Source organism: Rhinolophus sinicus, linkage group LG10 (assembly GCF_036562045.2).
Source record: "Rhinolophus sinicus isolate RSC01 linkage group LG10, ASM3656204v1, whole genome shotgun sequence".
In the NCBI taxonomy this organism is placed as follows: Eukaryota; Metazoa; Chordata; class Mammalia; order Chiroptera; family Rhinolophidae; genus Rhinolophus; species Rhinolophus sinicus.
This window is the reverse complement of record NC_133759.1, coordinates 5,915,666-5,933,231: the sequence shown is the minus strand read 5'-3', so window position 1 is coordinate 5,933,231 and position 17,566 is coordinate 5,915,666. Positions and strand designations below refer to the sequence as shown.

At 57.3% G+C, this 17,566-nt stretch overlaps 2 protein-coding genes across 10 annotated transcripts in view; both read right to left on the bottom strand.

Annotated features, from left to right (window-relative positions):
- Positions 1 to 167: 167 nt before the first annotated feature.
- TMEM115 (transmembrane protein 115) lies at positions 168 to 4,677 on the bottom strand. The gene is made up of 2 exons (XM_019723766.2): positions 3,374 to 4,677; positions 168 to 931 (listed from the first exon to the last, which is right to left on the bottom strand). Exons 1-2 carry the CDS (start codon positions 4,222 to 4,224, stop codon positions 727 to 729), a joined length of 1,056 nt encoding a protein of 351 aa, XP_019579325.1. The 5' UTR covers positions 4,225 to 4,677; the 3' UTR covers positions 168 to 726.
- Positions 4,678 to 6,923: 2,246 nt separating this feature from the next.
- Positions 6,924 to 17,566, bottom strand: part of CACNA2D2 (calcium voltage-gated channel auxiliary subunit alpha2delta 2) — a 134,099-nt gene continuing 123,456 nt past the window's right edge. For 2 of the 9 annotated variants that reach the window (XM_074312275.1, XM_074312276.1), the window contains exons 23-39: positions 17,287 to 17,307; positions 14,489 to 14,549; positions 12,167 to 12,264; positions 11,889 to 11,979; positions 11,719 to 11,781; positions 11,512 to 11,615; positions 11,156 to 11,254; positions 10,978 to 11,066; positions 10,723 to 10,773; positions 10,420 to 10,491; positions 10,169 to 10,321; positions 9,974 to 10,026; positions 9,805 to 9,860; positions 9,524 to 9,650; positions 9,292 to 9,400; positions 9,122 to 9,211; positions 8,716 to 9,002 (exon numbers count right to left, since the gene is read on the bottom strand). In XM_074312275.1, coding sequence (XP_074168376.1) covers positions 8,862 to 9,002; positions 9,122 to 9,211; positions 9,292 to 9,400; positions 9,524 to 9,650; positions 9,805 to 9,860; positions 9,974 to 10,026; positions 10,169 to 10,321; positions 10,420 to 10,491; positions 10,723 to 10,773; positions 10,978 to 11,066; positions 11,156 to 11,254; positions 11,512 to 11,615; positions 11,719 to 11,781; positions 11,889 to 11,979; positions 12,167 to 12,264; positions 14,489 to 14,549; positions 17,287 to 17,307 — 1,478 coding nt within the window. In that variant the 3' untranslated portion in view covers positions 8,716 to 8,861. Of the gene's footprint in view, positions 9,003 to 9,121; positions 9,212 to 9,290; positions 9,401 to 9,523; positions 9,651 to 9,804; positions 9,861 to 9,973; positions 10,027 to 10,168; positions 10,322 to 10,419; positions 10,492 to 10,722; positions 10,774 to 10,977; positions 11,067 to 11,155; positions 11,255 to 11,511; positions 11,616 to 11,718; positions 11,782 to 11,888; positions 11,980 to 12,166; positions 12,265 to 14,488; positions 14,550 to 17,286; positions 17,308 to 17,566 lie in introns of all 9 variants that reach the window. The other 7 variants (XM_074312277.1, XM_074312278.1, XM_074312283.1 and 4 more) reach the window with 7 other exon arrangements.

Genomic DNA, 17,566 nt, shown 5'->3' with positions numbered 1-17,566 from the left:
TTGCTTGACAGTGAGCATGTGTGGTGGGGGGAGGTAGAGTGCGGGCAATGGGCTTCTTACCCAGCGGGATCTGCCATGGGAACTGAGTCCTTTGAACCTCAAGTCCTATCTGACTTTGCAGTTGAGCACGAGGGGACTGCACAAAGTGGTCTGACAGAGCCCAGGAATCATATCTCAAAGAACCGCTTTATTGATACTGCACGGCTGGGCTCGACTGCCCACTCAAGTGGTCCTGTAGAAAATATCTGGGAGCTGTGGCTGCTCAGCCATGGCCACAGCAGAGGGAACCAGAAATCTTGACATGAACATAGTCCTTCTGGGGATGGGCGGGGATGTGCAGTCCTGCACTGGCTGGACCCCCAGAACGTTTTTGGCAAATCCTTGCCTTGGCTCAGGGCTCTCGGCAACCAGTATCAGGCGTGAGGGTTGGCCCAGGCGCTGTGGCACCAGTGTCTGCAGCCACTTGCTTGGGCTGCTGGCTGAGGTACAGTCTTACCCCAGATGGCCTGGGCTGGCTGATGCTTCGAGGCCCCATGCCCGACTTAGTGGTTGTCTGGAGTTGGAACCAGGCAGCAAGAGTCCTGGGTAGTGTTGGCGAGAAAGAGCAGGAGGCTGTGGAAAGCCCCAGCAGGCCATCTTCCCTCTCCTCAGAGTCGTGTCCTGGAGTAGCTGAGGGGGTCGAGGGGAACTTGGGCGAGGAGGTGCTACACTCACGGTGGTCTGGGGTTACAGCTTCGGGGAAGCTGCCTCGAAAGTGATCAGGCTGGATTCTGGGGCAGCCCCCTTCCCTGGGAGTATGGGGGCCTTGTCTGAGGGCAGGGAGCTGTCCACTTTGGCCCCAGCCTCCTCTTCATCGTCGTCCATTGTTGGCCAGACGGACTGGTCCTCCACTCTCTTCAGTCGCTCATTGAGGGCCTTTAGGGCCAATTGCCTGGGGCCAGAGGAAAGATGAGAGGTCACTCTGGGTTTGGACTCTTCTCCCCTGAAGCTGAATCCCCTTACCACTCAGATTCCTCTCTCAAAATCATTCAGAATCCTGTGTGTTCCCCTTCCCCATGCAGGGCTCAGGGCTCCTCAGGGATTGGATCAGGACCCACTCTGCCATCAGAACGAGGATCCAAAGGCTGTAGAACCTTCTCTCCACAGGTGGGGCACCGCCAGGCTGAGAAAGCCAGCTGGGTGTCTGCCCCACTGCCCACAGGCCAGCCCCAGGAAGGGTTCTGAGGGTGGTGAATACAGGTGGGTAGAGCTGGTACCCCTGGGTAGATGGGTAGAAGTGCAAATCCCTGGACAGACGAGTTTGCCTGGGCACTGGCATCACTGGAGAGGGTGATTACTTCTCTGCCCTCATCAGAGGTGTTATGAACCTCCTGGCAGGGGTCTGTGGGGGAAGGGTGGGACTCAAGCACCTGACTTGGCTCTTAGCCTGGGAAGCAGGACCAACTTGGGTCAGTTCACCCCTCTGAACCGATTCTAATATTCTTCCTAGAAGAAGCCCCAAAGTCACCAGTTTCTGTGTTAGAGTAGGGACACACCGAGTCCTTGCAGGAAGAGAGGAAGGACAAACAGCACAGGCCAGAGCACAGGTTTTGGGCAGACCTTTGGAGACCCCACTCTGGGTGGTGGTGGGAAAGTTCACTACAAGAAGGTACATACGTGCACTCGGTACCACAGGGCTTGACAGTGGACCCCTGATGCCTCACCTCTGTGCCACCAGCATGAGGGACAGCCTGTCTCGCCTTCCAAGTTCCAGCAGAGAACCAAAATCTTTACCATGCCAGGGAACACGGCAGGAGAGGCAATAATGACGGGCACAGAAAGCCCAGCAGACTTCTACTCTGTCCTCCAACCTGGCACATGGCAGGTTGGCACAGACAGGACAGTCTTGCTCTGCTGCTACCCACGCTCCCACCCTGGAGACTGCATTGTCAGTTCTGTCAAAGGCCTGCCAATGGAGAGAGGCAGTGGCTTCCTCACAGGGTCAAAGATAGGAAACCCTGTGTCTCACTAGTAGCCCTTTAGGTCTGAGAGTAGCCAGCTGTCAAAGTGGTTGGAGGAGTAACCCTCATCCCCAAGTAAGCTCACAACCGCAAGGCTATGCCAAGAACCCATCTCCTGACACCCCCCGACCTGCCTCCACCTGTTCATTTTCTTGGGCCTGAGCAGAGGTATTCTGAATGTCCAGCCGACCCTAGCAATCCAAGACCTCTCAGTGGAGGAGGGGCTGCCACTGTGGCTTGGTCCCCCCTGAATAGCTCTGAGGACAGCTCAGTTTCTACCAGGCCCAGCCCTTCTGGCTCCATCTCCTCCACTGCGTAAGGTTAAGACAGACCTCAATCTTTAGGATTCATCAGCCACAGAAACACAAACCGCAGGGCCCACACTTATGCCCGGTAGCACCTGCCACCTTGGACCTTGATCTGTGGAATCTGTGGTTCCCCTGCTGGAAACTCTTTTAAGAAAGGGATGCGTCCCACACTCAACTCCACAGCCCCAGTGGATAGTAAGCACAGCACTCACTCTTCAGCTGAATTCATAAAGCTTCCGAGACCCATTTCACAGGTGAGCAAAAGCAGGAGCCTTTGACAAATGCAAAGTAGGAACAGCCTGCTCCAGATTTCACTACTTAAGTAATTGCCTCAAAAAACACCCCCAGGAATAATGTTGGAAACAGAGCTGTGACCACTCTAGAGAGGCCACAGACCTGGGAGAGACAAAGAGATGGACTAAAAACCTGCCCTGGCCAAGGTGCACTGAGCAACTCAGCTGGGCCTCCTGATGGTGCAGGTGGCTTGGTTTACACATAATGAAAAGGTTGTCGCCACTCCCTGGGGTCACGTGGCCTGTCCCCTGGGTTTGGTAACACATGCCTGCGGGAGTAATACTCCAAGCTTCCCCCTCAATAAGTGGCAGAGAAGCACAGTATCTGAATTAAGACCCAGGAAGAGAACATGGTTTAGCAACTGGAAATTGGGGTGGCCTGGAGTGCCTCTTAAGGATCCCAGGTCTCCTCTAGGACCAGCAGGTTGTTTCCGGCTCCCATGGCACCAGTGTCTAGGATTCCAAGACTGAGACAGGCCAGGGCTCTCCATTAGGGCCCTCACACAGCACCCAAGGAAACTGCATTTCTTGAGACTTGTTAAGCGGCCACGGTGCTGAGAAAGGCAACATTCCCTAATGTTGGAAAGCACCTACTGGAGCCTAGACATCTACATGCTGAGTTCCTCAAGGCCGCAAACAGGATCTGATCTCTTTCTGAGTCTGCCCCAATGTGACCCAATGTGCCAGCCTAGATACAGGAAGCACCTTGACAGAGAGAATGCGACTTAACTATTCTCCTAGCTCGACAAGGTTTCAGAAGATGCCACAGTACCTTCTCCGCTCTGCGTCTTGAGGGTCTGTGCCCGGGAGGCTGATGGTGATGGAGGACGGGGCCCCCACGTCATAGCGCTTCACTGTCTTCTGGCATATCTTTACCTTCACCAGGAGGCTGTGCACCAAGTTTGCCAACAGCCCCACCACAGGCTGCATGATCTCAGGGAAGAAGGTGGCGAAAGCAAAGTGGTCGGCCATGTCCCCTCGGCCTCGGCTGTGGCGCTGGTAGAAGCGAAGATACACCCAACTGGAGAGCAGCCCGAAGCCGTAGGAGGCCAGCGCTGGGCTCTGGAGCAGCGTGGCCAGCCGCAGCAGCAGCAGCAGCCCCAGCAGCAGCATGGGCACCACGCTGATGCGCACCTGGGGCACTCGCAGGACCACACAGTCCCCCATGGTTTGCTTGAGTGCCACCAGGACACCACCGAGGAAGCCCAGGGCGCCGTGGATGCGGACTGTGAAAAGGTAGACCAAGTTGAAGGAAGCCATGTACGTGAGGAGGTAGGCGAAGGCCCCCAGCAGACCCACAGACACGTTCACCACTGAGAAGAAGATGAGCAGCTCCAAGGCCCCCCACAGGGGCTCTAGCAGACGTCCAGCCACCACCACGGTGGCCAGGCTGATGGCCACATCCCACACGTGCTGTTCCATCAGCCCATGGGTGGCCAGGGTCCAGATCCAGAAGTTGGGAGGAAAGAGATAGCCTGGGGTGACCGCCAGGCAGCCCGTGTCCACGGCAAAGGACAGCAGGTAGAGGAAGAGGACCGCCGCGCACAGGGCCTTCACCACCACGCTGGCGCTGGCCAGGATGGCCCCCAAGTGCTGACGGGCGCCCGGTAGGGCGCGCTGCATCTTCCCAACCGGCGTCGGTCTGAGGGAGGGGTTTAGTGGGCTAGGGGCCTCCCCGGGGCCTCGTCCCAGTTCGGCCCCGACGGGAGGCCCGGGCTCGACCTAATCACTACCTATGGCCCCAGTGAAGGCTCCACTTCTGGTCGGGTCGGCTCCGGTCCCAAAGGGCCGAGCCGGTCCTGGTTGCAGGGCCGGGGCCTAGGCCCCTCGCCGGGACCTGAGGGAAGGCCCTGGGCGGTTTCGGCACGCCTGCCTGCCTGCCCGCCCTGTGGGCCCCGCGCCAGGTACTTGGGCTGGTGTTCAAATCAGGGCTGGGCCTACTCCATCCACTCCAGGGTCCTATGGTCCGCGCGAGATTGGAGCCTAGTGCTGGGCCCGAGAGAAGTGTGGACAGCTACGGCTCGGCCTAGGTCTTGGCTTCGACCGTACCTCCTCCCTCTTCAAGGCGCCGACAAACAGGGGTGCTGCGCTTGCGCGCCCCGAGCGGCGGTGGGATGTCCTCTTGGCGTAGGTCTTCCGGCTTCGTGGCATGCTGGGACACCGAGTCCGTGGCCGAAGCTGGAGACAAGCGGAAATCAGACTTCTGGATAGAACTACAAGTCCCAGGAGGCTGTGCGCCCGGCCGTTCCCGCAGGTAGTGAGAGGAGGATGTGCGTGGGAGCTGTAGTTCTCAGGACCGTTTCCGCTGGTTCTCGGGAGGTGGGAGTGGGTGAAGGAGCATCACTAATCTTGGGAAAGCGGCGGGTACCGGCGGCATCACAACTGCAGGCCACACACTTGCTGAATTCCCCTGAAAGAGTGGCTCTTTATGCATGTACATCTGAGTGGGTGTGTCATTGTGGGCAGGTGTGTGGGTAAGAACGTGCACATGCCTTACTCAGGTTGTGTGGGATGTATGGGGCTCGACCCAGGTTGGCATTCTTGCTCTGCCATTTGGTGGCTGCGTAACATTGCCCAACTTCCTGGACTTTGTTGAAACTCAGTTTTATGGACCGAAAAATGGAGGTGATGGCAGGACCCACTGTGAGGGTCCAAGGGGGACCAGAGTGTAAAATGCCAGTTCACTCTGGCTGCTCAGTGAGTGTGCTGCCCACACTACAAGTAAGGTGGAGTTGTGACTCATACTCAGGTCTCCTTTCCACAAAGGAGCGAGGCTGGGCAGCTCTCAGTGACTCACCTCCCCACCACAAACTTCTGATTGCTGAGCCAGAGGAAGAGAGGTCTCCTCACAAACTTGGAAAAGACTGGCTCTGGGTCCCCACTTCACTGCGGCGGTGGCTTCCGGCAGGTTGTGTGCTGTGCAAACTGATTTTTTGTATCTCGAGTTACTTTTTTAAAATGTGCATATTTGACAAACTACATTTATAAAGTGCAGAATCCTTCCTTTCAGCCACTGATCTCAGTACAACTGCCAACGTGTGCTTAACCTTCCAGATTATAAAGCGTGTTGACACCCTTTCATCTTTGTATGGGGTCTGGGTTCCCACTGGATGCCACCCCAGGGTAGGGTTACCAGATTTAGCAAACAAAATACAGGGTGCTCAAATTTGAATTTCAGATAAGCAATGAATAATTTTTTAGTATAAGCATATCCCTAATTTTTTTTAGTACAGTTATGTCTCATGCAGTATTGGGAACATACTAAAAAATATTCATTATCCGAAATTCAGATTTGATTGGATGTTCTGTATTTTATCTGGCAGCCCTACCCCCTGGACCTCTGGGGCCATTGGGGACATGGGGGCTCTCTCAGGGGTTGCTAGTTAGGCATTGCTCTGTGGCCAGCGCCTGCAGAGGAGTGAGGAAAGTTGCCTTTCGTTATTGAGGCCTGGAATGCCCTCCATTTATTTAGCATCTAAGGCCCCCTAGCCACAGGCCTTTGCTAATTTCTTGCTCTTCGCATCTGGGGTGAAAGTATTTCTCCTCTCTAAGTCTTAGTTTGTGCATCTGCAGTATAGGGATAAACTAGGACCCAACTGCAAGGTGGTGGTGACTCAGCTGGCTGCCACTGGTTGAGTGCTGAGCATTGTAAGAGAGTCAGGAGCATTGGGAAACCTCTGCACTGGTGATTATGTCTTTCCCCCTGAAAAGAACTTGAAGGTCACATAGACTAAAGTTGACTATTAAGAGAGTTGAGATTAAAATGAATAAAAGCCTAAGGCTGGCCAGAGGGAGGGCTGAGAGGATTTGCAGAAACTGACTCAGAGTTGGGTTCCAGTGTGAGCAGCAGTGGCCACCGAGAGCACCATGCCTTGAGTCTCCCCTGGGCTGGGAGGGACAGCGGTCATACTTTTAGGTGGACCAGACCCTGGCTTCTCTGGACAGCGGCACTGGGCCCTCAAGCACCAGGTGATGGAGACAGGCCAGGTATTCTCTCTTCACTTTGGGTGGAGGACCTGCCCACTAGACTCTGGGAGTCTGACCTGATGGCCAGATGCATGCCTAAACCCGCATCTCATCTCTCCCAAAGGGGAGGCTTTTTTTTTTTTTTTTAAGACAGCTTTTCCCAGATGCTTTTGAGAAGATTATACAAGACAGTGGATTAAACTATCTGGCACTTAGGAGGCCCTACACCCACCTGGGACCTGGATTGCTATGGCCTTCACTTCCAGCTAAGTGCTAAGTGGGGCTCTGAGGTCAAGGTCACTTGTCTTCAAGCTACTCAATCGTCACCCAGGGATAGACACAGTAGATGGGAACCATTTGAAGTGAAAATATGAACATTATTTAATAACTGATCTTCTGTAATAAACCATTTGAAAATATTTTACAAGGAATCACACACACAGTATTTTACAAAGTTTCTTAACTTTTTGTCGCTGTTGTTTTTCCGACTTGTCTGTACAAAATAGAACAACAACCGAAAAAAAAGGGCAGAGAAAAGGAAATGGTCCCCCAGTCCCCCACAGATCCCCGAGCCCGAGGTAAGGGGACAGCCAGGTCGGGTGGGTATTGAGAAGGATCAGACCCAGCTGGGGGTTGGACAACTACCTGATGGGAACTGTTTTGTCTGTTTTTTTGTTTTTTAAACTTAAAATATATATTTTTCTGTATATGTTTGATCCTTTTTTATTTTTATATTCTCCATTGAGCACCTGACTACACTACAGTTACACACACGCCCCCGCAAGACATGGCTGGCATCTAGGCTGGGTGTACAGCGTGGGTGCCCACCCTGGCACCAGCAGTGGGCATGGACCATACACACACTGAGAAAGCGACAAGCAACATAACATTAATTAACGGAGCCATTAATTAATGCATCCCCCTCCCCCCTCCTCCCAGTCCATCTGAGCCCCACGGCCACATGCCCCTGCCCTCCGTCCCCCACTGGCCCCCAGGCTGGGATGCCTTTGGGGGAAATGACCAGAATGAATGGTGTGATGTGCCCAGGCCCAGCCTCTGTGTGCACAGAGTGTGTGTATGTGTGGGTATGCATGTGCAAGTGTGTATTCAGCAGGGAGGAGCAGTTTGGCCTCCTGGGGGCAGGGAGTGTGTGTGAGCGGGAAGGAAACGGGAAGTGGGCACAGGCTTGAGTGTGTAAGGGCCAGATTGGGGGTGGGATGGCCCAGCTAGGAGCAATTGAGTCACCCCGCTAAGGCAAAGGGCAATGTCTAGTTCCTCTGCTGAAGGGTGTAGGCAGTGGCATGTGGTCCCACTGGGGACTGACACTATTGAGAAATGGTTACAATGAGCACCTGGGGGCGGGTGAGGGGCATGTAGGGGACACTGGCGGCTAGGGTGGGTCAGAGGGGTCTTCACCCTCTGCCCCAGCATTTGGCACTGTTTGACATTCAGCTTTAGAGATGAAGGACCAGCTGGGCTGCAGGTCACATTAGAGGGGGATGGTGAGCAGGAGATGTAGTGCGCATGTGCCAACCCTCCCATCAACCTCTTGCCCTGTGTAAGGCTTTGTGAGCCCCCACCCTCACCCCACCCCATGGTGTGCATGTCTGTGTTTGTGTGTCCTTTGGGGTATGTCTAATGTGAGTCCAGTTTCTGTTCTCAGGGCTCCAGTTGTGTATGCGGTTGTGTCTCAGCCAGTGTTACTGTCACTGTTTGGACACCTCCAGGGCTTGGGGGAGGGAGAGAAGGATGAAGGCCTGAGAGGGGCAGGAGTCCATTGGGAGGCTGTCCCGGAACCTCTCTCCTGCTAAGACTTAAGCTGGGATGGACAGGCCTCAAACTGCCCGCCTCAACGTCCTCAATTATTCCCAGGGAATCCAGATTTGGTCCTAGGTGGGGCAGAAGGGACAGGTTAGAAGAGTCCAGTGGGGTAGGGCCTAGTTCTCCCACACAAAAGGAGTGTCCAGGCAGGGTGGGCATTGAGGCCTGGTTTGGCACCAGTACTGTGTCTTCCCTGTCCCAGCCCTGGGGATGGGTGAGTCCAGTGGGAATGAGGGCTCTGGGGACACTTTGACAGTTCAGCAGCAGATGTGACTTGGGGGCCAAAGATCTGCGGCGCCCTCTTGTGGGATCCCCCCACCCGCGCACACACACTCCAAGGCTGACTTGTGGGGCCTGGTGTGTCCGGTTTCAGGTCCTTCAGTAAAGGAGGGGGTGAGGATCTAAGGTGGGGAGTGTGGGGCAGGGCGCAGGGGAGAGGCGGGGAGGCCTGGGGAGGGGGCGGGAGGGGGTGCTCAAGGGCGGTGCGAGGCGTGGGCGTGGACTTGAGGCTGCGGCCGGGGAGGCAGGCCCAGGAGGAGCAGCAGCTGCAGAGACACCAAGACACCCAGCGACGGCGGGAAGGAGGCTCCGCGGCCGCAGTCTGAGGTATCTTCCTGCGGGAAGAGAGAGGGAGCTGGTCGCCCTGGGCGCGCCGGGTTATGGGAGGGCACAGGGCCGCGCCAGCCCTCGGGGAGGGGAGCGGGTGACAGGTCCACCGGCCCTGGCCCCTCACCGTCGCGTTGTAGTCGAAGCAGATGTGCGGACCTCTCCGGTATCTCGGTCTCTGGACCAGTTCGCACTGCTCCGGGCCGTCCGCTGGGCATGGGTGGGGAGTCAAGGAGGCGGCGGCGGCACGGAGGGGGCGCGCGGAGGGGAGGGGGCGGGGGGCCGGGGCAGGATACAGTGCGTCTCCTTCTGGAGCAGTCGGCCGGCCTCACACTGGCTGCACAGCGGCTTCTCGGCCACCACGAAGAGAAGGTTGGTGTTGGTCAATCTCTGAGCGTGGAACAGCCTGGAGGCGGCACAGAAAGGCGGGGCATCGAGGTTCCCACCACCCCTCCGTCCAGGCCCCGCCCCGTGGCCCTGCCCCCAGCCCTCCCCCTCCCCCGCCCTCCAGTCCCGCTCCCACCAGCACCTGGAGCAGTTTCCGCAGTCGATGATGGCGTTGTAGGAGGCGTTCACCGACCCGAAGTAGTACTGGGTCTGTTTCATGACGCAGCTGCTCTCGCGCGCCTCGGGGTTGCCCTCGGCCTCCGCGGGATCTGCGAGGGCCCAGAGCGCCTCAGCCCCACCCCTACACCCTGGAACCTCTCGGGCCTCTGCTGCTCTCAGCCTAAGTCCCGCCCTCCCTTTGGGGTCGGTCTCTGGGTAGACAGGGGAGGAGTTTTGACAAGGGGCCTCCAAAGCCCTACCTACCTGCCTGGAACCAGCTGTGGTAGATGAGGCCATAGAGAAGCTGCTGGAACAGGGACCTGCAGGGCATGGGTCACCGAGTGGGAGTGGTCAACAGAGGCCAGTGACCTGCCCCACTTCACTTGAGACCTCCCGGCCAGAGAGCACCCTCCCTGACACCAGTGGGACTCACCAGGCTGCAGCTGAGGTCCACCAGGCCAGGTTAAGGAAGTCTGCAATGGTGGGCTGAAGTAGAAAGAGGGGGCACGGGCTGCCACTTCTACCCCTGGACCCGGTCACCCCCACCCCTCTGGTCAGAGGTGGGAGGCCATCTGGGGGCAGGTCTCCCAGCCCTCTCACCTCCGGGCCAGGCATTGCTGGGACTCACCACAAAGATGCCCCGCGGTGCCGCACCCAGATTGCCTGGGGGCTGGGGGGCACAGGCCGCCTGATAGTCGTAGGACTCCTTGCGGGTGTAGAAGGAGTTATTGTAGAGTGCCAGCATCAGGTTGGCATCCACCTCACTGAAGAACCTGCCCACCTGGGGATACCGGGAGGGAATAGTAATCACAGGGCTGGCAGTGCCATGCCCGCAGAAGGCTCAAACCCGGACCCTTCTCCCCTCTTCCTGATCCTCACCTGGTCCCACTGATGGTTCTGGTTTGACAGCACCAGGAATCCCCCGTCATCAATGAGGACACAGAGAAGGTCCTGAGAGGTGGGGAAGGGGAAGGAAGATGGAGAGGGGCCCGGGCCCAGAACTTCCTCCCTAGACCCTGGCAATCCAGTGGTTGAGTGAAGGGTGCACCACTTCCCCCAGTTCTGGTAAAGCTGTGAATTCAGGGTGGGGTGTTGAGACCCACAGGCCAAGGGATGGGCTAGGAGTTGCACTTGGGACTAAGAAGTGGGGGTGGGGTACGCTGGGGTTCAGGGTACATGTACCTCATTGTTGACCTCGCAGTCCATCTCACAGTGGCTGTTGGGGCCGCACTGCTGGGCAGAGAGCAAAGACCATAAGGTGCCTACTGGCTTTCCGCCCTCCCATCACCCATCATCCATCTGGGTTCCCAGGCCTTCTGCAACAGCCCTTGCCTCCCCATAGGCACGAGCGCCACTCTGAGTGGAAGGGTTGGTAGGGGTTCCTGGGGACTCCAGAACGGGTACTGTCGGGCACTGCCCCCATCCCTGCAAAAGTACCTTCTGAGGCTGGTCCTGGTGGGTACGGTTGCTGGCTAGCACCTTGAACTTCTCAGCCCAGGCCTCTAGGTCCAGCTTAACACCCACCACTACGGGGGAGAGCAAGGGATTATCAATGCCCACCTGCCTGGCGGCACCGTGCCCACTGTCTCTCCCGATCTCTGCCCTGGGCACTCACCTGCTGGCCTCAGGGTGCGTCCGCCCAGGTTGAGCTCCACAGCTGTGCTGACGAGAATGCCTACCGTGTCATTCTCCAGCTCCAGGGGCCTTAACAGGGCTGGGGGTGGGGGTGGGGGGGTAGTCAGTCAGGAGGAGGGCTTGGCAGCCACACTGACCACTCTATGCTGAGCCCTGCTGACCCAGGGGCCCAAGTCAAGGCTGAGCCCAGCCTAAGCACCCAGCACCCAGCATAGTGTTTGGCACAGCTTTGCCCTCTCTTCTCATCTGTCCCTGTCTCAGCCAGCCTGGTATTTGAGAGGTGCCTCAGAGAGCAGAGCCCAGCCCTGGCTGAGCTTTCCTTGGGAGGACACTCACCATCCTGGGGTGGGGGCTTGAAGACATAGCCACGGTTATCCAGGCTGCGGCGGTAGAAACTGGCATTGAAGGGCTCAGGGTTCTCTGTCCAGTCCTCAGCTGCCCTGGTTGCCAAAGACAGGCAGAGGTTGATGGAAGGGGTAGCTTATGGTGGCCAGTGGTCCCAGGGAGTGGCAGGGTGTTGGGACAGTGGGGTAGGTCACTTACTTGTTGGGGAATACACGAGTGATGCCACCATCAGTGGCGGCAAACACGGCCAGAAGGCTGTACCTGGGGGCAGCAGGAAGGTGAGGTCACAGGCCTGCCTTCTGTAGGGTAGGGCCAGGGCCCCTGGGCCCCTCCCAGCCTCCTGCCCCCACATGCTGGGCAGTGCCTACGTGTTGAGATCCTGGTCCCGCCACACGCGCTCTACCAGCTGCTGTGTGATGCCCGTGTCCAAGATCAGGTTGTGCAGAAGGAAGTTGTTGCCTGGAACAGGAGGGTAGGGGTGGAGGGGGCATTTTCTTGTGGCTCCCTGCCCACTCACCCCTGCCCCTCAAGGCTCCAACAGGAGCCTTCCCCTGACCTGGCCCAGGCACTACCCGTAGCTCTGGCCTGCGGATTCCCACAGCTGCCCATTCCCTGGGTCCCTCGAGGCTGCCCACCAGGCACTCACACTGCTTGGAGTCTGGAGTCACTTTCTCCATGAGCTCAATGAAGTTTCTCAGGAACTCGGTATTGTTGTCTGAGGCATTAAGGTCCTTGCAGTACTCTCTGGGGGTGGGGGTGAGAAGAGCGGGCTGGGGTGCTGGGCAGAGCAGAGGCTCGAGGCTTCCCAGCAGGTCCGCCTGGCTGTTGGCTGAGCAGCCCAGGCCTCAGGGAGGGGCAGGTGTGTTCTTATAGGCTGCAGCCACGAGGCGCCTGGCAGGCTCCCAGAGCTCAGGAGGGGCAGAGCGGACAGGAGAATGAGGGTCTGCTTCCTCTACTCTGGTAGGTTCTCCCTCCTCGGCTTGACCCTGCAGAGCCTCCCACCTCCCCTGTGTCTGGGAGGCCCTCCTAGCGGGCTCACCCACCTGTATGTGGTAGTGGTCCCTGGGCACAAGGTGGGCGGAGCCCCAGAACTGGCTTAGTGAACCGAGTCTAAGACCTCAACCTACGCTCCTCCTGCTGCTTCCTGGCTGTGTGCCGTTGGACAACTCACTCAAGCTCTCTGAGCCTGTTTTTCTCATCACACCACAGAGGATGTCAGGATGTCAGTGGGAACATATGGCTCCTCGGGCTGGCTATTCCCTTTGCCTGGGATGCTCTTGCCCCAGAGGTGGACAGGCCAAATCCCTCACCTCAAGGCCCTCACAGGGCTCAGAGGGCATGGGGGCGATGGGGCATTTGGAGGCCTGCTTGGGCTCTACTGCCCAAGAAGTCTCGGCGAGTAGTCCTTCTACCCTGGTAGATCGAGCTGTCTCTCCTGCGCAATTCCTCACTCATACCCCTGCCACCAGAGACCTCTCCACTGGCCCGTACGGCAGCAACTTTGTGGGAATTTTAAAAATGTGCTGCTTTGGGGCAGCCGATTAGCTCAGTTGGTTAGAGCGCGGTGCTCTTAACAAGGTTGCCGGTTCGATCCCCATGTGGGCTACTGTGAACTACGCCCTCCACACCTAGATTGAAACTACTTGACATGAAGCTGATGGGTCCTGGAAAAACACACTTAAATAAATAAAAGTTAAGAAAAAAATGTGCTGCTTCCCCAGGCTCTGCTAGGGCCCACAGCTTGGTGAGAGCACCTGAGACTGGGTCTCAGCTGCATTTGCTCCCTGGCCCCCAGGGCCTTTGTGCAATGCACAGCTTGTACTTGTGTGGGGAGGACACACTTGATACACCCAGAGTGACACCCACACAGCTGAGCTGGAGATCCTTGAGATCCGGGTCACTTGCAGTCCCCCCATATATGCATTTATATTTGTGGGTTACTTTATTCACTCACCCAACATGTATTTATTGAGCTCTCCTGAGCCAACGACACAGAAATGACAAAAACAAACACAGTCCCTGTCCTCAGTGGGTAGGGTCTTGTAGACCACACAGGCTTTTTCCCACATTTCTACAGTCACTGATGTACGCAGCCCACCCCACATTTATACTGCAACTCTTAGAAACGCTCACAATGACTCACAAATACAAACACACCATCTACGAGAGTCACAGAGAGATTTGTGGGTGCATGCACGCACGTGCACACACGGAGGTCAGGAGAGTCCAGAGCCCCCGTGTGGTGCCTGAGAGTGCCCGTGGGTCTCTGGTAGCTGCACCCACCTGCCCTCATCCAAAGCCCAGGTTACAGGGGAGGGCTTTCCCACCTGGGGGCCCGCCAGGCTCCTCAGACGTGGGCCATCAGGCAGAGGGTGTGCACATGAGGATGTGTGCGCGCTAACTGCTCGAGGAGATGCTGCAGGCCTGGACCTGTGCGGGGCCCTGATCCCGCACTAGTCAAAGCAGGTTCTCGAAGCCCCCATCCCCTCTTCTGCCCCAGCCTCAGTGAGCCACCACGCCTAGACTCGGCACTGCCAACAGGGGCTCTGACTGGCTTAGTCCCCAGACCCACACAAACACTGACACAGGACAAGGACAGGTGCAGGGTGGGGAGGGCACCACAAACCAGAGCAGCAGCTGCCCATCAAGGGGCACGCTGTGGACAGCCAGCCCAGGGCAGCAAGAGCTCCTTCTGGTTGCTTGGGAAGGTAGGGAAGGTCAGCGGAGGGTCCGGAGCCCTCCGCCCCAAACCTGGTGGGAGCCGGAGCTGTGGACAGCTGGCCACTGCTGCCTGGTTCGGCTACATGGCCCAGGTATGCACCTGGCAGCACATACGGGGCCATGTATGGGAGGGGGAGTGGGTGACACTGCACAGGACAGATACACAGAGCTCCAGGTAGCAATGCAGGAGGCGGGCCAGGGCGGTCAGGGTGGGGAGGACACCTCAGCAAGGCCACACGCAAGCTACCTGGGAGCAATGAAAACATGTCCTTCAGACTCAAAGCTGCTGGGGAGCAGGAACTCAAAATCTGCAACAGAAACGGGGGGTTATCCGGCGGGGGCTGGGGAAGCGGGAGGCCAGGGGGCTCAGAGCTGAAGGGGCTGGAGGGACAGGGAAGGGGGTGACTTGAGGGGAGGGGAGACACCAGCAAAGAGGGAACCCGCCACTTCCACGTTCAAGTTCGAGCCAGAGAGAAAGGGTGGGTTGGGAGGGGTGGAGGGCCTGTGGAGACTACAGCATCGCAGGAGGAGGGCAGTTATAGCCAATATGTTGCCCGGGCCTGGTCCTCTGTCGGCAGTGAGTCCCTTGGCGTGGCTGTATATGCTTCCATACGGCTGTATAGCACATATACACGGACACACACACACACATATATATACACACACTGCTATATATATGCATGGTCTGGGGGAGGCGCCAGTCTCGCTCTTATTGCATCCATAATGGAAAAAACCGCATGCGGAACGCCCTTCGCCTCCAAAGAGACTTTGAGGAAGGGGATTGGCTTTTGGCTGCGGATTTTTATCTCTCTTTCTTTGCTGCAGCTGTTTGCATTTTGGTAGGTCTTGCTTTTGTTCTGTGTCAGGCATCAACATGGCCAAACCGAGGGGGTTTCTCACGGGCACAGACAGTCCAACCAGAGACGGTGTGGGCAGCTGGGGGTGGGTTGCAGTGCATTGTGGGGTTTGGCGGTCCTCCCTGGAGTGAGGGGAGACCCTTGAGGTGCCTGTGAATGCTCCCACACTGCAGGGGGAGAGTCTGGGAGCTGGGAGGGGACAGGAGGGCTTCCTGAACCTGCATACTTGCCCTCTTGGCTGGGGAAAGAAGGCTGGTGGGGAAGAAGGGCTAAATCTCCTTCCTTCCTAGGACCTGTCTGGACTAGAGCAGCCAGGGAGGAATGCTGGAGCCTCTGGAGAAGGTTTGGGGTGCTGTTGAAGGATCCACCAATGGGCCTGCGTATGTGTGTGGGAGTGAGCACACATGCATGAATGTGTATGTGCGTGGGAAAGCATGTGTGTGAGAGCACGCACTGCATTAGTGTATATGTGTGAGTGTGTGCAGGTATATGAGCGTCTGTGTAGGTTTGTGAGTGAATCTGGGGATGTGACCACTGGGGCTTCTCTCTGGCCTCTCCCTGCCCAGCTGGACTGGCCATCTTACTAGTCTGAATCTGGAAGGTATCCCTCTGCTCTCCATCTGTCGCACTCTGGGCAGTCTGCTTTCTGATCGTTTCACCCAGATTCCAAACTCTCTGTCACCCCAGGGCTTTATTTTTGCAGAAAGATCTTCCCTGTTCCCAAATACTCCCACAATGCACTGCAAGATTCCAGGGAGGGGGGCCTTGGGGTGCCTGGAGGGGCAAGGCAGTCACTGGTTGGACTGTTGCTTTCTGATAGGACTGTGAGGCAGGGTTTGGACACAAGCCGACAGGGCAGGAGTGGGGGGGGGGGGAGAGGAGGAAGAGGAGAAAGAAAAAGGAGGTGGGGGAGCAGGAAGGGAGACTATCTACGGTTGTCATTGTTATCAGGGCCCTGCATTTCTGGGGGCACTGGGAGGGGTGTGGGAGGGGAGAAGAGACAACTCAAGCCAGTGGAAGGAGGGTACGTTCCCCACCCCACCTAGGGCAGTGGGGTCACTGTATCCTCTTTGCTGGGCTACACAGGACAGGGCCCCTAGGGTTTCCTGGGGAGCCCCTGCTTCCAGGCCATGGGGACCAGGGACAGGACATCCTCCCATGGCTCTCCATGCCCCATCTGCCCAGGTGTTCCCTGAGAGGGGTGTCTCCCTGTGTCCCAGTGGCAGAGTCCCTTGTGTGCTGCTCTCACTCGCTCCCCTTGTTCTTACCAGGATCTGCGAATTCATTGCCTACCTTTCCTGGAAGTCTCTGGCCTGGGTACCTGTGGGTGCCAGAGCCCTTTTTCTCCACATCTAGACTGACTCCCTCCAAGCTCTTTTGCTGGCCTTTGGGGTCCCAATAGATCCCCTCTCCATTCCTGGCCAGGCCCATAGTCCCTGAGTCTGCCTTTATTTCCCAGGGGAACGCCTTCTCAGGACCACCCTCCCCAGGAGCAGCGAGTACCCCAGGGTGGGGCTCTGGGAACACTGGGGCATCAGGGGACAGGGTTTCAGCACCTCGGCCAGCACCCAGGATGGTCTGGTCAGCCTGCTGCCTTGTCCTGCCTCCTCGTCTCAGAGTCAGGGCACAAGGCTTCCAAAGCCTTCTGTCTTTTCTTTGGAGTGCTGCCAGCTTCTGGAGCCACCAACAGAGGTCAGAGGAGGGAAAACTTGCCTAGAGGAAGCCTCATGCACCTGGCTCTTTCCCATAAGCATCATATAAGCCCCTCTGAGGACTGATCTACGCCCTGCATCTCAGGCCCCTGCATCTCAGGCCCTTGCACTGCTGGGCAGGAGGTGGTGCAAAGGCATCCAGCCCTGTCCCCACTGTTGAGTTGTCTTGGAGGGACACAGAAGGTGGGGGGTGGGACAGGGGCTGCCCAGAGGGATCGAAGAGGCTGAGGTGGCCTGATGTCTCAGAACACGCTGGAGAACCACCCTGCAGGTAGGGCCAGGGGAAAGGGTCTCTGGCTCTAATAGGGGTTTAGGGATCGGAGGAAAGGCAAGAACTAGAGGAGCCAAGGGGATGCTGGGAGGGGGGCCCTGGAGAGCAGGGATGTGGCTGGTCCTGGGCAGGGAGGGGGGCAAGCAGGGGTGTGAGGGTGGGTGGGGTGGGGAGAGGAGGGTGCACTGGTTCTGAATATACTTGCCCTTCAGTTTGCTGATTGGCACTGGGACAGTCCACCAAGAGAGAAAGCGAGGAAAACAAAAAACAACACAAACACAAAAACAAACGAAAAGGGGGAGGGGAAGGGGGGGCACAAACAATATTTTATTCAATGGCTGTTTGAATGAAAATATTGTGTCTCATCATCATACCGAAAGGAAACTTCTTGCAAAAAACGACATGAGAGAGAAAGAGAGAGCAAGAAAACTCAAAGGAGATGAGCCCCAGTCGGCCAGGTAGGTGGGGGCGCCCGATGGGGCCGG

Bases quoted from the DNA above. Each gene is read 5' to 3' on its own strand.
- TMEM115 (XM_019723766.2), bottom strand. From the start codon at position 4,224: ATGCAGCGCGCCCTACCGGGCGCCCGTCAGCACTTGGGGGCCATCCTG. The intron at 932-3,373 runs GTACTGTGGCAT...CTCTGGCCCCAG, and splicing joins CAAGACGCAGAGCGGAGAAG to GCAATTGGCCCTAAAGGCCC.